Source organism: Rhinopithecus bieti, unplaced genomic scaffold (assembly GCF_001698545.2).
Source record: "Rhinopithecus bieti isolate Rb0 unplaced genomic scaffold, ASM169854v2 scaffold_7684, whole genome shotgun sequence".
In the NCBI taxonomy this organism is placed as follows: Eukaryota; Metazoa; Chordata; class Mammalia; order Primates; family Cercopithecidae; genus Rhinopithecus; species Rhinopithecus bieti.
Genome location: NW_016806071.1, coordinates 2,279,592 through 2,296,104, shown reverse-complemented (window position 1 = coordinate 2,296,104; position 16,513 = coordinate 2,279,592). Strand labels below are relative to the sequence as shown.

The 16,513-nt window shown below is 38.9% G+C and overlaps 1 protein-coding gene across 2 annotated transcripts in view; it reads right to left on the bottom strand.

The window, feature by feature from the left end:
• Nucleotides 1-2,767: 2,767 nt before the first annotated feature.
• NDC1 (NDC1 transmembrane nucleoporin) overlaps nucleotides 2,768-16,513 on the bottom strand; it is a 69,220-nt gene continuing 55,474 nt past the window's right edge. For both annotated transcript variants that reach the window (XM_017874550.1, XM_017874551.1), the window contains exons 17-18: nucleotides 9,489-9,649; nucleotides 2,768-5,335 (exon numbers count right to left, since the gene is read on the bottom strand). In XM_017874550.1, the coding sequence (XP_017730039.1) occupies nucleotides 5,272-5,335; nucleotides 9,489-9,649 (225 nt within the window). In that variant the 3' untranslated portion in view covers nucleotides 2,768-5,271. The remainder of the gene's footprint in view (nucleotides 5,336-9,488; nucleotides 9,650-16,513) is intronic.

Genomic DNA, 16,513 nt, shown 5'->3' with positions numbered 1-16,513 from the left:
TGAAAACTTGTTTACAGATATAATTGAGGCCTAGGGCGTTGTGTTCCTCAGAAAGAATTTATTATAGCTTCTGCCAGGGCCTGGAAATACTAGTAAACAGAGATCATCTCAATCCAATTTAATGAGGATTCTCCCTCAACTAGTTTATGGCATCTACTTCCTCTTCATCCTTCCTCCTAAGGTGAAGCACTTTGGGGTCCCAACCCAAGGCAAGGGGATTTGCCAGCTCCTCTTTGCAGGCCTTGAATCCCAAATTTTGTCCTCTGTCTTGGGAGGCTCTGGGAACTGCCCCTACTCTCCACCTCGTCCTGATCAACAATGGTAGGCTTGTAGAAGCTATGTTGGCACACCACGGCCTTGTCCCTCATGCCTAATTAGGCCCTTGGATACTTCATCCATTTGGGCTAATTTCTTTCAATCAGGAATTTGGTTGGTATTCAGAACCAGCTGGTCAGTCTCTATTACATTGTAAACTCGGGAGCTGGATGGAGTGTCAGAAACCAAGGAGGGAGAATAAAACATATGTGCAGAAAACAGCTGAGAAGGAGACCCTGAGAGCTCTTCAGGTTCTTCCTGGGGTCTGGAATCTATACTTGTGCTCACCAAGACTTTCCTGTGCCCTCAGAATCAACTCTCCTTTCTATGCTTAACCTAATTGAGGTAGAGATTGTGTCCTTGCAACCACATCATAATATAGTTAGGAAGAGACTAGCGTTTAATTTTCTTTTTTTTTAAGACTACACACCACTGTTACTAATGGCTTGAGAGGTAAGAGGATAACCCAACCAACAGTAAACACATCTTCAAACGACTATCAAGGTAAAAGTCTGATTTAGAGATCACCTTCCATTGTTTCTCCGCCAGGCATTCACGGGACTTCCAGAACCACTTTACCACCAGAATCACTTATAAAGCACACTCAAAATCTGGTAAAATACAAGTGACCAGGGAGAGCATGAGCACTTGAGGGTGGTCCAGCCGCATAGCTCTGCAAAATCAGGTGGGTGACAAAGTGGGCTAGCACCAGGACATCGAAGGACATGCTATGGTTAATGATAATGATGGTTAAGCTCATTCTAAATGGGAAGTTTGCCAAAAAAGTAGAAATTTAGGTAAAGGGAACACGCACCAGCGCACAATAGTGTGAAAAGGCAACCCATGTCATGTCACCTGCTGCAACTTCAAGATAAGTATCTGAACACCTGGGCATTGCTCAGCATCCCTGCATTACCTAGAGATTTAACTGTACTCTTCAAGTTTTTCAATAACTGAATCAGATGGAAGAACTCTACAGCAAATGATAGATCATATTGCTTCAGACACTCATCTGAGAGAACACATTAGCAATCCACTAGAACAGTGATTCTCCAAATATCGTCTCAGGACGAGCAGCGTCAGCATCACCTGCTGATGTGCCAGAAATGCAAATTATTGGGCCCCACCCTAGACTCACTGAATCAGAAACTCTAGGCCGGGTGCAGTGGCTCACACCTGTAATTCAGCACTTTGGGAGGCTGAGGTGGGTGGATTGCTTGAGCTCAGGAGTTTGATACCAGCCTGGGCAATAGTGGGACCTTGTGTCTACAAAAAATAGAGAATATGGCCAGGTGTGGTGGTGTGCAGTATGATCCTAGCTACTTGGGAGGCTGATGTGGGAGGATTGTTTGAGCCTGAGAGGTCAAGGCTGCAGTGGGCCAGGATCATGTACGTCTCTGCACTCCAGCCTGGGTGACAGAGAACAAGACCCTGTGGAAGGACAGAAGGAAGGAAAAGCAACTCTGGAGGTGGGGCCAGTAAATGTTTTAATAAGCTCCTCAAGAGATTCTGATACATGCTAACGTCTGATCTAGAATAAACCCTTCTCACAATGTGATTCTGCTTAGACTTTTATTAAAAACTAGATCTCTTGGGAACCAGCTCAGATCTCTTGAAGCAAAATCTGCACTGTCGTGGAGCCCAGATTCTACACAGCTACTGAGCACTCCTGGTGATTCTGATGCACAGCAGGTTTCAAATACCACCCATTAGATTATAAACTCCTCGAGAGCAGGGACTGTCTTGTTCAGTTTACTTTTAATTGTTGTGCCATAAGAGACACTCAGTGAATGTTTGTGAATGACAGCTAGTTCCACATCAACTTGCCCATCACGACAGCAATTTGTGCCAAGGCTGCTTAGGAGCATGGCAGAACTGTAGAGGTATGTGTTTATCCATCCCCTTTCTTGCCCCTAATAAAGATTTTGCTTATTTAAAAATGGTCAGCAGCTTGCTAAGCATAGCTGGATTAACTGATGAATGAAAGCCATCTTTGTTTTAAGCGATCTGGTTGTAAAGAAAGATAACTATGGGTTGGGGCAGCTAGAGGGAGTTTGAGGTACCTCAACTACCTAGAGGTGAAGTTCAGATTAATTTAAGTAACGTTGACAGATGTAACTGTTAGCCTAGGGGAATACGATCCATTTGGAAACACTATTTTGGCAAGAAAAGAAACTTCTGTTAAGAGATGGCTTTCAGCACCTTCACCCTTTGTTTAGTTTTGTCAGCCAAGACAACAAAGAATGAGACTTTCTGAATTCAGGCTCCTTAGAGTTACCACGAAACCCACCAAATCAGTCTAAGTTAAGGGCAAAAGCTGACTTCTCAAAAAGTTCAGCTCTTTTAGGTTTTATAAGCAACAACTCTGAGACTAAACTGAAATGATTAAGGAAACATCGCCGCCACCACCCCCCACCCAGAAATTAAATAATTGACCTTACAGACACACATATTTCAATTAATTGTTCAATTTTTAAAATCAGCAATTTATTTTTCTACCCAATCCAGTATCAGTGATATACAAAAGGATATAAACAGACTATCATGAATATTTACAGGATGACACACCAAACAATTACCAAGGAACAAATCCTGCAAAATAACAAATTGCTGCTTATCCATGTCCACTCAACTGTACAAGGTTTATTTCTAGGACAATTTCCCAGTTCTCTGGGAAAGAAGTTCTGTGGATTTATACCTTCCATAAGGGTCAAGCAAACATGCTAAGAGCTGATACCATCATGTTTTTATACTAACAGCCGAGAAAGGTTTTTAAAGAACACGCTTTCAGACCAATGTTACAGCATCAGTGGGCTCATAGACAGGATGTGACTTCATCAAAGGAAATGCTTCTCTCCTCTGGGTCTCCCTAAGGTCCTCCTCCTAGTACGCAGGAGGAGCTCCCCATAATAACACCCTAGTTCCAACAGATGGTGTGTAGGTTATCCACACACAATGGGAAAAAGAAAAACCCCCTTACCTACTAATGAGAATACAGATCTGGGGAGGCAGTTTCCAGATCTTCAGCAGGCAGACATTATGCGGCCTGTATTTAGTACACAGCACATTCTCTTGAGAGAAAACAGGAATGAACATTCTCAGAAACATTCACATTGCTCATCAAATGTAGTTTTACCCAAAGTATAGAGGAAATGGCAAAACCCTAAACCTAGCTGGACATTTTATACAAGTAAGTCAAAGTTCAAAGGAATCATCCTATCTTTATTCTCAGAAATCCAATGGGTTGAATACCACAGTTCTTCTTTAATGGAAGCAAAAGATTCAGAGCCCTTGTCTCCCAAAATGTCTCGGCCAGGGTCAGCACAGAGAGTGGAATATGAAAAGCTTAATTGTGTTAATACATGGAATACAACAGTTCTCAGTCAACCTAGCCACAATTTTCTGTCTTGGCCATCTATAAGAAATGACTACATTTGAAATTCAACTTTCACATTCAACAAAAGAAATCAATTCAGCTTCAGACACAAAGCAAAACCAAAAACAAAAAACCAATGGCAATAGCCTACATATCTAAACACTTGACAATCGGGGAACTGTCCCACAGAGATACGCTCAAGGCCAGTAGCACCCATTTATAATTTGGCATGTACGGGTTGAAGGGGCAACGGAACCCAGAGCTAAAATATTCAATTATAAAGATATAACAATACATCGATGAATCAGACAAAAGTAGACATATATGATACCGCATTAAAGATTCATATACAATACTGTGCTGACTTTAAAGAAAAGATTTTGGGACACTAGAAGGAAAAGATAATAGGAAAAGAATTACAAAGGAGCATTTCAGTCCAAAGCTAGTCCAGTGAGTATCTATGACTAGGATTTCCAATCTCTGATCTCCAAAGAAGCTGATCTAATAAATTCTAACAATACTTTGTTCACATTTGGGACACACAGCATACTTCCAAGTACAGTAATCCCTCTGACGTTTTGGTTTCACTTGCTATTTGATGACTAAGTTGTTTCTGACTATAAAGATCTTCCTATTTTAATTAGCCATTTAACACTACAGAGGCTGCTCCCTTTGAGAGACCAGACAAGTTTCACAGAATTTGATTTAATGAAGATGAATGGTGGGGAAAAGGGAACATGTCCTGGGTTTTTTTGCAAACCTTTTCTCTTGCTTGAAAACTCTGCAATCACTTAATGTTTTGTTCCAGAAAAAGCAAGCAAAACTAGCTGGGAAAATACCCATACATTAATACTTTGTGTTTACTAGCATGATACAAAATAATTTCATAGATGTCAGTCAATTGTTTCTTAAAGATCAAATGTGAATTTTAATCTTGTAACTTAAGAACTGAGTTTTCCACATTCCTTTATATAGAGTTAGCATCTGTAAACTGAGACCCTTTTTTGGGTAATCATACAAATTTAATTTGTCCCTGGAAACAAAAACACAACCTAACAGATTAACAAAGTATGTCCTTTAGACAGTATTTTTTCCGTGAATTTTGCTGCACTGTTACCATTTTATCCTTCAGTAAATGAAACTACACTTAAAAGTTTATGTATTTTGAGTTTACAAAGAACTAAACTCTTAATTAAGAAGACTATGAAGTCAACCTATACTCATTTCAGAACTGGCTTCCCTCTTTTCAAAAGTAAATTCTAAAAGTTTTTTAGTTATTATTATTAAGTTATATGAGCTAGAGACATTTCGACTGCCTTCAATGCTTCTGTAAAATTGAATAAAGATTTTATTATACCACACACACAAAAAGCAATTGGTACAGAAAAGGCAGTTTTCAGTTATTCTGTTGAGAATTTCTTTCCATGATTTCTCCCATTAAAGTATAGTTTTCAAAGCAACCACCACGACAAAGGAAGCATCTAATTAGTCCGTTTTCTTCTGATCCAAGAATGCTGAACATTTACTGTCCCATCTGTAGTTGTATCAGCAGTGTAATGAACACAGTTTATATTACTTAACTATTCTTTGAACTCCAAGAACTGTTGAAGTCTTTTCTGATGTTCTGCAGATGCTTGCACAGCACTAAATGAAACATAAATTCAAAGCATAAGCTTTATTTTACATTAAGCATATTAAGTGAACCACAGAGCACAGAGTCAATATTTTTCAAAACAATTAAAAATGAATAGAAATCTTCACTTATTTAGTATTTCTGAAAAGCTGGATGAAAACTCTTTTAATCTAATGAAGAGGAGGGCTTGCATTCAGTAATGGCATGCTTCTATCTTCTAAAAAACCAAAGCAAATTAAGACTGACAAGTGAAGGCATTGACTTTAACCTGCTCTGCTATGGAACCTGCTGTGCAGAGTTCCAGGCCTTGCAGTAGATTTTCTGGATTTTATTATTTTATTTAAACCAGATTCCAACATTATCTTTGAGTTGCAGAGTATCTGAACTGCCTTCAATACAAAATCCTTTAAACTTAAATGTTTGGTTAAAACACAATAGATTCCATTAATTACTTTCAAAGGTAACAGCTTGGTGGTTTAGATTTACTTCTCCCTTTGAACATAAGTTATGTTTTAGATGGGAACACTGAGTTCTCTCTCCACCCTCACCATCACAAAAATATATTACCTTGACAAAATTAGGGCAAATATATACTGACACTAGTATAACGCTTCCTCTTAAACTTCTGGGCAAAAATTGAATATAATGAAAGATCACAGTTTTCTAGTTCTTGAATAGGTCACCACTTTTTAAAGTGCCAAAAGTCTTATTTTAATAATTTTGTTATGAATCGTCCTAAAATGTCTTAGAGACATCTTTACTTTCTTGAACCATGTACCCTCTAATGGAATCATTTCAAGTATTTTACTGCACAAAGATGCCCTCTACGTGCTAGTGAGGCTGTCTTCTCTAATTTAATGGCTCTGAAACTCTCTCAAACACCAAATCTGTGACTTTCCCATGACATTTCTCTCTGCTAGCAGGTAGTAAAGTGTCCCTTACAATTTACTGTTAGTACTCCTGACTCTAGTAGCAATCTCTGCTCCTCAAATAAAGTTTGATATGGGCCAGGCATGGTGGCTCACACCTGTAATCCCAACATGTTGGGAGGCTCAGGCAGAAGAACTGCTGGAGCTCAGGAGTTTGAGGCTGCAGTGAACTATGCTATGATCTTGTCACTGCACTATAGCCTGGGCAACAGAGCAAGACCTGGACTCAAAAAAAATTTTTTTTTGATATGTTATAGGCTGGAAAACCAGAATTAAATTAGCCTAAATTAGGAGTAAATGGGAGGTGGCAGGGAATGGGGAGATGTAGGTCAAAGGATACGAAGTTGCACACATGTAGGATGAACAAGTCTAGAGACCTAATGTATAACATGAGGACTATGGCTAACAAAATTGTACTGTACTAGGTTATTTTTGTTAAATAAGCAGATTTTAGCTGCCCTTGACATACACACAAGAAAGTAACTATGTGAGATGATAGACATGTTAATTTACTTCACAACAGTAAACATTTTATATGTAAACCCCATGTTATAAATCTCAAATATACACAATACAATTTATCTTTTAAAAAATAGTGTTGAATGAGTGTCTCCAATGAGTAGCCTGTGTTTGTTAGTTATTTTCAGAGCTCAAGAGCTAACTTCATTTATACCTAGTTCTCAGAGGTAGAGTTTTGAATAGTGAATAATCAGGTATTATACAGTAATAAGTATCACGATAATGTATACTGCACAGTGGGCTTTACCTATGTATGATCCATTTTATCTTTACTAACAACAAATGAAACCAAGTGGGTGTGAGAACGTTCCCTTTCATGGGGATATAAACTGTATCAGAAAGATTCAGAAGTTAAGGGAAACACCAGTCTATTGGTTAGGAGTATAGACACTATAGACAGAACCCTAGGGTTAGGAAGATTTGCATCTGAATCCTGGTTCTGCAACTCACTACCTGCATAATCTTGGGTGAGTTACTTAAAACACTAGGAAACTTGCTCACCATCACAGATAGCCAATGATGTAAGCAGACAGAAATCCAGATATGTTAACTCCAGATCTAACGTTCTTTCCACTATACAACATTATCCTACATTTGTACAAATAGCCTCCACTGATTTTATCAACTTTGACGCATATATAAAATATGGCTCTTTTCAGAGAAAAGAAACTAAGGCGGAATTTCCTCACAATTTTTATTTTATTTGTTTATTTATTTATTTATTTTTGAGGCAGGGTCTCGCTCTGTCGCCCAGGCTGGAGTGCAATGGTGCAATATTGGCTCACTGCAACCTCCACTTCCCAGGTTCAAGTGATTCTCCTGTGTCAGCCTCTGGAGTAGCTGGGATTATAGTTGCCTGCTGCCACACCCAGCTAATTTTTGTATTTTTAGTAGAGAAAGGGTTTCATCATGTTGGCCAGGCTGTTCTCAAACTCCTGACCTCGGATAATCTGCCCGCCTCGGCCTCCCAAAGTGCTGGGATTACAGCCATGAGCCACTGCGCCCAGCCCATTCTCATAATTTTTAATCAGTCATCTATATCTCTTTTTTATTTTCTTTGAGACAGAGTCTCACTCTGTTGCCCAGGCTGGAGTACAGTGGCACGATCTCAGCTCACTGCTACGTCCACCTCCTGGGTGCAAGCGATTCTCATGCCTCAGCCTCCTGAGTAGCTGAGATTTCAGGTGAGCACCACCACACCCAGCTAATTTTTGTATTTTTAGTAGAGACGGGGTTTCACCATGTTGGCCAGGCTAGTCTCAAACTCCTGACCTCAGGTGATCCACCCACCTCGGCCTCCCAAAGAGCTGGGATAACAGGCGTGGACCACTGTGCCCGGCCTATAGCTCTTTCTTATCTAATAAATCCCTATGCTCACCTTTTCTTCTTGCCTTTTTTCCCCCAGGGCAATGTTACAGTCCTGCTATTTATCCAGCCACTGATTAAGCTGGCTAAAGCTGGCAGGACCTTCAAATTAATCTCGCATACAACGTCCCCCCTGCCTGGCCATGAGCACAGTCAGGCAAGGTCTACGGGTATGCCCTTCTCCTTGCTTTTGTTCTATCATCAATATACGTAATATTTATTTCATTCTTTACATTCACCAGTATTTTCCGAATGTGTCCTACATATTAATTTATATCTTGGAGGCAGTCTAGTATTGTAGATAGAAAGATAAAAGATTTTTAAGAGTAAGAAAGACCTGATTTCAGGTTCATGTTTGACATGCACTAGATTGTGCTATCAGGCAAGTTTTAACATCTCTGTGCCTCAGTTTTCATATCTGTACAATTATGATAATTTCTACACTTCACAGGGTATTTGAAAAGAGTAAATGAAAAAACATAAAGTTCTAAGTGAATTGTCGAATAGCACTATCTGATAAAACTTTCTAGAATTAGGGAAAGATTTTATACTTCTGTTATCCAATACATTAGCTACTAAACACATGTAGTTATTAAGTACTTCAAATGTGGCTAGGGTGACTGACAAATTGAATTTTTAACTTTATTTAACTTTAATTTAAATTGGAAGTCTTAAACTATTCATTGCAAACAAAAACAGCAGAGCAACCTCTTGTGTCTTCTAAAGTTCATTTATAATTATGATAAATATAAATATAGTTTAGTTACTAAGCTAGTATCCCTCATCCTGCCTAGCTAGATCATTTCACAAGAGGAAAGCAGTAAACATCAATAAAACTAAATATAAACAGGCTTGGCATTTGTGGTTTTCTCTCTGGTTCTGTTTCTCAAGGTGTTGTGATCTGTCGGTGTTTTTCCAGCATGAATCACAAAGCACCAGGGATTCATTTCTGGAATCCTTTGCTCACCCCAAGTCTTCAGTTTGCTGACCAAGATATAACAACAAAATTGTTTTAATATCCTTTTCTGCAAAGGTACCCGGATGTTCTGCCCTTTTTTCTCCCTTAAGGATCTTTTGGTAATTAAAATATATATATATAATTAAATTTGCTGCATTTATAACTTTCTGTCCTCTTTTGTCCATTTGAAAGAAATCCCCAAAGCTTTAGGATGGGCCAAATATTAAAATATAAATATTAAGTCCACATCCAAGCTGTAAGTTCCCAATGAGAATCATCGAGGTCCCAAGAGAACACTTTCAACAAACACATGAGCCTCATCATTCCCACACCTGTTTCTAAGGAAAGTTCCCCAGAAGGGGTCTCATCATGGATCAAAACAGGTAAACTTACTTCAGATGTTCACCAAATGTAGTAGTTATTCGATAGATGGCAGTTTTCAGTGATGCTCTGAATGCAAATCTTAATGTTTTATATGAAGTGTCCACAAGGCTTCCTGAAATCCGGGGTGGTTTACTGGAAGCATGAGGAAGCTTAAAGTACTTGTCGACTGCCTACAACAAGAAAGAAAACACATTAGTTTAGATTATAGAGAAAGTCAACCTAGGCCACGTGCTGTGGCTCACGTGTGTAATCCCAACGCTTTGGAAGGATGAGGCAGGAGGACTGCTTGAGCCCAGGAGTTCCACCGTACTCCAGTCCGGGCAACAGAGATCCTATCTCAAAAAAATTAAATTAAATTAAATTAAATTAAAAATTAAAAAGAAAAAAAGTCACTTTAGTCCAAAGAATTAAGATTTGAGATAGATACAAATGGATATATAGAGAGAGATATATACATATCTATAGATATGCTATAACACATTTCTTATTGTAGATCCCAGTCAAAAGAGTTTTCATAAACAATGCAATAGGGAGGCTCAGCTACTATGACAGCTACCAGGCCCCCCAAAAATCCAGACTTGGCCTCAGAAATGAAGCTATCATTCAATAGCCTTGAAAATGCAAAGCCTGAAGCCAAACACCGACGTCCTACTCTGCTTATGATGTGTGACAGGCAGGAGGAGCTTTATTAAAAGACCTCAGCAAAAAAAAAAAACGGACCAAACTTTATACTTTACAGAAATAGTTATTCACTAAATAGTTTATCTTCCTTTTCAGTTCCGATAAGGCATTTATGACCCATGATAGATGATACCGTTACATCATGAGGTCCCCACGGAAAAATAAACTGACAAGATATAATGGTATAAGCGTACTATTTATAGTTATGAATGTAACCACCAAAAGCACTGAAAACAAAAATAATTAAAACTATGTTTGCCATCATGTTCTTAATTTCAAGAGCTCTTTAACATCATCTGTTCTTTTTTAATAGCATCCTATTTTTGTTTCAAAGATGCAATATCCTTTATTTCTGAGGATTCTGATAGCTTTTTTGTTTTTTAGTTTCTTCCAAGCTGATTTTCCCCCTTTGCTCCTTTTAGTCTCTAACTTCTGCATGAGAGACTTTCTTCAGAAATCTACTGATCCTCGCTCACAAATGCAAGTGGGACCTGCTAAAGAGCTGAGCACCAATGATAAATGCATGACTGGGGATTACAGACAAGGGGCTTCACACTGGGTCATCTGCAGGGAATTTTGCAGGGTGAACCCTCAACTCAGTTCTTGGACTGGTCAGAGTGCCCAAAGAAAGTTTTCTAGTATCCTGACTACAGGGCCTGGCCCCAGTGTTCTGAAGCCAAGAGGACACCAGGGCTTTTGAACTCATCCCTCTTCTTTAGTACAGCACCCATAACTCCCCCAGACTGGGTGTTCTACTCTCTCTTAAAGGATAAACCTCAGACTACAGTGGAGGAGGAGCAATTACCCCACAGCATAGGATCTAGGGATCTAACTAATTTTCAAACAGCTCTCACCCAAACCTCTTTATTTTGGGTGCCTGTCCCTTCACCCTTGGTTCTTGAGTTACTTGGTGCTTCTCCCACCACCAATTTGAAATCTGCCTCTGGAATCTGCTAAGTTAGCTATCTCAACCATCTGCTTTCCAGCTTTGAAAGTTTTGTTGCTATTATGTCCTCTCCTGTTTATGGATTTATGTATTATAAAATACCTTTTCTATAGTTTAGTAGAGTTTTGGGGAAGGAACAAAATTTGATGCATGTGTTCAGTCTGCCACGGTAACTTCAGTGTTATTTAATATTTCACTGAATTTCACTGAATTTAGTGCTATTTAAGTATTTCACTGAATTTGAACTACTACCTAAAATTATCTCAAGCATGTTCCAGTCTTAGGAAACATTTTTAAAAGTGATAGTAGAAAAAATAAAATGATTGGACTCAGAGTTATCATGGCACATTGAACAAATGCATCAAATCTTGTTCCATCATAATGGAAAAGTTATATTCTTTTCAATTTTCTTGCAAATGTCCTGATTAACCCTCAGTATACCAGGAAAAATAGTCATCATCATTACTGCCTGGGTCCTATGAATATTTTATATCTTTTGTAGTCTAAAATCATTTTACAAACAATTTACAGATGACAAGGTAATGTAAAATAACATCATAAAACTTTAAATAAGAAGACCAGGCACAATGGCTCACACTTGTAATCCCAGCACTTTGGGAGGCTGAGGCGGGAGGACTGCTTGAAGCCAGGAGTTCTAGACCAGCCTGGGCAACATAGAAAGATTCTGTCACTACAAAAAATTTTAAAATTAGCTGGATGTGGTCCAACACCTGTAGTCACAACTACTCAGGAGACTGAGGTGGGTGGGAGGATTACTTGAGCCCAAGAGTTCAAGGTTACAGTGAACCATGATCATGTCACTGTACTCTAGCCTGGGCAAAACAGCAATACTCTGTCTCTAAAAAAAATAAATAAATAAAACAAAATAAAAATGAAAATAAGAATATAAACATGGCAAATCCAAATTTTTATTCCATATTTTCTAGGTTTTGAAGGTATACACACCTGAAAAAAGCAATGTCCTTTGAATGCAACTAGCTGTTCACCAGCTATTATGCATAAATCTGGAATATATCCATCTTGTAAATACTAATTCCAAATTTAAGCTGTATCTCTAATAGGTTCTGGCTCATCCATACTGCTGGTTCTTTTTCTTGTATTTGCACCATCAAAATGCAGTATCTTAAAAAACTTTAGACAACTCATAATTTTGCTGAACAAAGAAGTACAGCCATTTTCTTTGCACCTTAATTGCAAAACATTTTCTTTTCTTTCTTTTATTTTGAGACAGAGTATCGCTCTGACGCCCAGGTTGGAGTACAGTAGTGCGATCTCGGCTCACTGCAACCTCTGCCTCCAAGGTTCAAGCGATTCTCCTGCCTCAACCTCCCAAGTAGCTGGGATTACAGGCGCCCACAACCACACCCACCTAATTTTTTCGTTTCTTTTTTTTTTTTTTTTTTTTTGAGACGGATCTTGCTCCTGTTGGCCGCAGACTGTATGGCAGTTGGCCGATCTCGGCTCACTGCAAGCTCCGGCCTCTGGGTTCACCACCATTCTCCTGCCTCCAGCCTCCCGAGTAGTTTGGGACTAGCAAGGCACCGCCACCATGCCCAGCTAATTTTTTGTAACATTTTAGTAGAGACGGGGTTCACCGTGTTCAGCCAAGGATGGTCTCCCAATCCCTGACGCTCCATGATCCGCCCGCCTCAGCATCCCAAAGTGCTGGGATTACAGGTGTGAGTCCCGCGCCTGGCCATTTTTTCATATTTTTAGTAGAGACAGGGTTTCACCATATTGGCCAGGCTGGTTTTGAACTCCTGACCTCAAGTGATCCGCCCACCTCAGCCTCCCAAAGTGCTAGGATTACAGGCATGAGTCACCACACCCAGCTGCAAAACATTTTCATTCTTAGGTTTATAAATACAAATTCAAATGATCAATTCCAGTGGCTTTTTTTCTTTGACATCACCTATTGCCTTCTTATCTTTGTATACACACACCTACCTTCAGCACCTATCCCCTTACAAATTGTATAAAGTAAATTTTGGCGCACAAATACAACAGAAAATGAAGGAACACTGGTCATGTGTACTCTGAGCAAAATGAGATATTTAACTTTTTATTATAAAATACTGTGGGATGAAGTCTTTCCTGTTGAATGACTTACTAAATAAGCATACCATACCAGATATATTTCCTTTCTCTCCTTAAAAACATATTGTTCTGTAATCTTTGGGTTTCAGGAAAATATATCTAGAATACATCAACTGAAGGTTCACAGTCTGAAATTCCTCTTTTTTTTTTTTTTTATGAGACGGAGTCTTACTCTGTCATCCTGGCTGGAGTGCAATAACTAACGATCTCAGCGCACTGCAACCTCTGCCTCCCTGGTTCAAGCGATCCTCCCACCTTAGCCTCCCTAATAGCTAGGACTAGCAGGCATGCGCCACCATGCCCAGCTAATTTACTGCTATTTTTAGTAGAGATGGGGTCTCACCATGTTGGCCAGGCTGATCTCAAACTCCTGACCTCAAGTTATCTGCCCTCCCCGGTTTCCCAAAGTGCTGGGATTACAGGCATGAGTTACCGCGCCCAGTCCCAAAACTCCTCTTATATTTCACCGTCACCGTTAAAATCTAGAGCTATGCTGTCCAATATGGCAACCACTAGCCATATGTAGCTATTGAGCACCTGAAATGTGGCAGGTCTGAACTGAGATATGCTACAAAGTGAAAAATAAACACCAGATTTCTAAGAATTAGCATGTAAAAATGGATATAAAAGATCTCATTGGTAATTTTATCTTGATTACATGATAAAACGATACTACCTTAAATACTGGTTTAAATAAACTGTACTATTAATGTCACCTGCATTTTGTTAATTTATCTACCAGAAAATATAAGAGTACATAGGTGACTGCATTTTATTTCTATTGGACAGAACTGGTCTAGAGTGCTGCTATCTGTCTCTCCGCATTTGTCTTCCAATGTGTCTCAGTAATTGTTTTATTGGCAATTTTCTTCCCTTTACCATTATGGACAGAAAATTTAAAAATTATGAATTATCAATTGTATTCAGTGAAAACTTTAAAAAAGACTACAAAGATATGTGTCTAGACTTTTATATAGCTTTTCATGAAAATCATGCAATACTACATGATTTTATCATTCTTCTGTTTTCATATCAGTCTTTTTTACAACATAATAACTAATGAGTAATGATAAAATAATTCCTAGGATAATCGACAGCAAATTGTTATAAGATAGTGAAAATGTACAATCACTAGATCTATAATATACCTTAGATTTTAAAAGGGCCCAACAGACCTACATGGATAATTGCAAGAGAATACATTTTGTTGATTTTTTTTTTTTTTTTTTTGCTTTTTTAGACAGGGTCTCACTCTGTTGCCCAGGCTAGAGTGCAGTAGTGCAATCAGACCTCACTGTAGTCTCAAACTCAAGCAATCCTCCTGTCTCAGCCTCCTCACTATTAGAGGCTACAGGTACACACCACAGCACCCAGCTAATTTTTTTAAAACCTTTTATAGAGACAGGATATCGCTTTGTTGACCGAGCTGGTCTTGAACTCCTGGCTTCAAGCAATCCTCCCACCTCAGCCTCTCAAAGTGCTGGGATTACAGATGTGAGCCATCACACCCAACCTTGTTGAATTTTTTAAATAAGTAATTGCTCTCTTTGTTCTGTACAAGACCTCTAAGAAAGAATAAAGGTCCTAAAATAGCAATCTTTATAAATAGTTAGAAATGCTCAAAAAAGAAATGCAAAAAATCAATTAGGTCCAACACACCCTAATGGTATAAGCATTAAATTAAGAAGGAAAATCTCAGTTTAGAGTAAACGTGCCCTTAACCCCTCTCTTATTCTCACTAATCTCACACTAGCCACATTTGTAACAAAAGATAAGCAGGCCTCAGGTTTAGAGACCTCAGCAAATAAGAGTATCAAGCTAGAATTTAAAATCATTGACTTTTCTCACTTTAATTGCCTTATCCTTAATTCTGATATCAAAAAGCACTGAACACAAAAAAATTTCTGTAACCTTATTTTTTCTTCGTGAGACAGGGTCTCATTCTGTTGCCCAGGCCGGAGTGTAGTGGTATGATCACAGCTCACTGAGCTTTGACCTCCCAGGCTCAAGTGATCCTCCCCGCTCAGCCCCCAAGTAGCCGGGACTATACGCTTGTGCACCTCCCCACCTAAATTTTGTTGTTGCTGTTGTTGGAGACAGGATTTCACCATATTGACCAAGGGCTCAAGCAATCCATCAGCCTTGGCCTTCCAAAGTGCTGGGATTACATGTGTGTGCCACCATGCCCAGACAATCTTTTTTTTTTAAAGTGATGTGATGTTGTAACAAAAGATGTAAATCTTTTGGTGGCTAAAGCTGACCTGACCTGGACTCATCTGGCAGTAAAACATGACCTGTGTTGACAAAGGCTATTTACAGTCTTCATCCCACTTTACCCCACTTAATCTGAATATTCAGAGAGTTAACCGGAGAAAAGCATTAATGTATCTGATTAAGGGGATTCTACCTCAGATACCAAAAGGAATGTAATGCAGTATATGATATATATACACACACACTATGTCACATTTTTAAAATTAAAAAACATCTGAATTCTGAAATATATGTTAGGGTTTGAGATAAAGGACTATAGACCTATATTCTATTTGTAGCAAGTCAAACTAGTTTTCCTTTACAATAGTCATAAAATTTCCTTTTAAATAAATTTATGTTTAAAATAAATGACTTAGCTGGGCGTGGTGGCTCACGCCTGTAATCCCAACACTTTGGGAGGCCAAGGCAGGAGGATCGCTTGAGCCTAGGAGTTGGAGCCCAGCTTGGGCAACAAAGGGAGACCTTATCTCTTTATGGAAAAAAAAAAAAAATGAATGAATGACTTAAAACACTAAGTAAATAAAAGCTCAGGGAAATAAGATATGACTAAATGACAACAGTATGTGATAATATAGTTATGACAAAAATTATGAAGATAATATATGAATAGTTTAAACTGGGTATCTGACACTATGTCTGCTAGATTGCTTGCTAATAGTATTGACAGCAATACTTTTTTTTAACCTTTCTTTTAATCTGAAAGATCATTTCTCCTGTATAAGAATTATCGTGTGGCTGGATGCAGTGGCTCACGCCTATAATCTCAACACTTCAGGAGGCCGAGGCAGGCAGATCGCTTGAGCTCATGAGTTCAAGAGCAGCCTGGGCAACATGGCAAAACCCTGTCTCCACTAAAAGTACAAAAAACTAGTTGGGCATAGTGGTGCATGCCTGTGGTCCCAGCTGCTCGAGAGGCTGAGGTGGGAGGATCACTTAAGCCCAGCGTGTGAAGTTGCAGTGACCAGTCTGGGTGATAGAGCAAGACTGTCACGCAAAAAAAAAAAAAAAAAAAAAA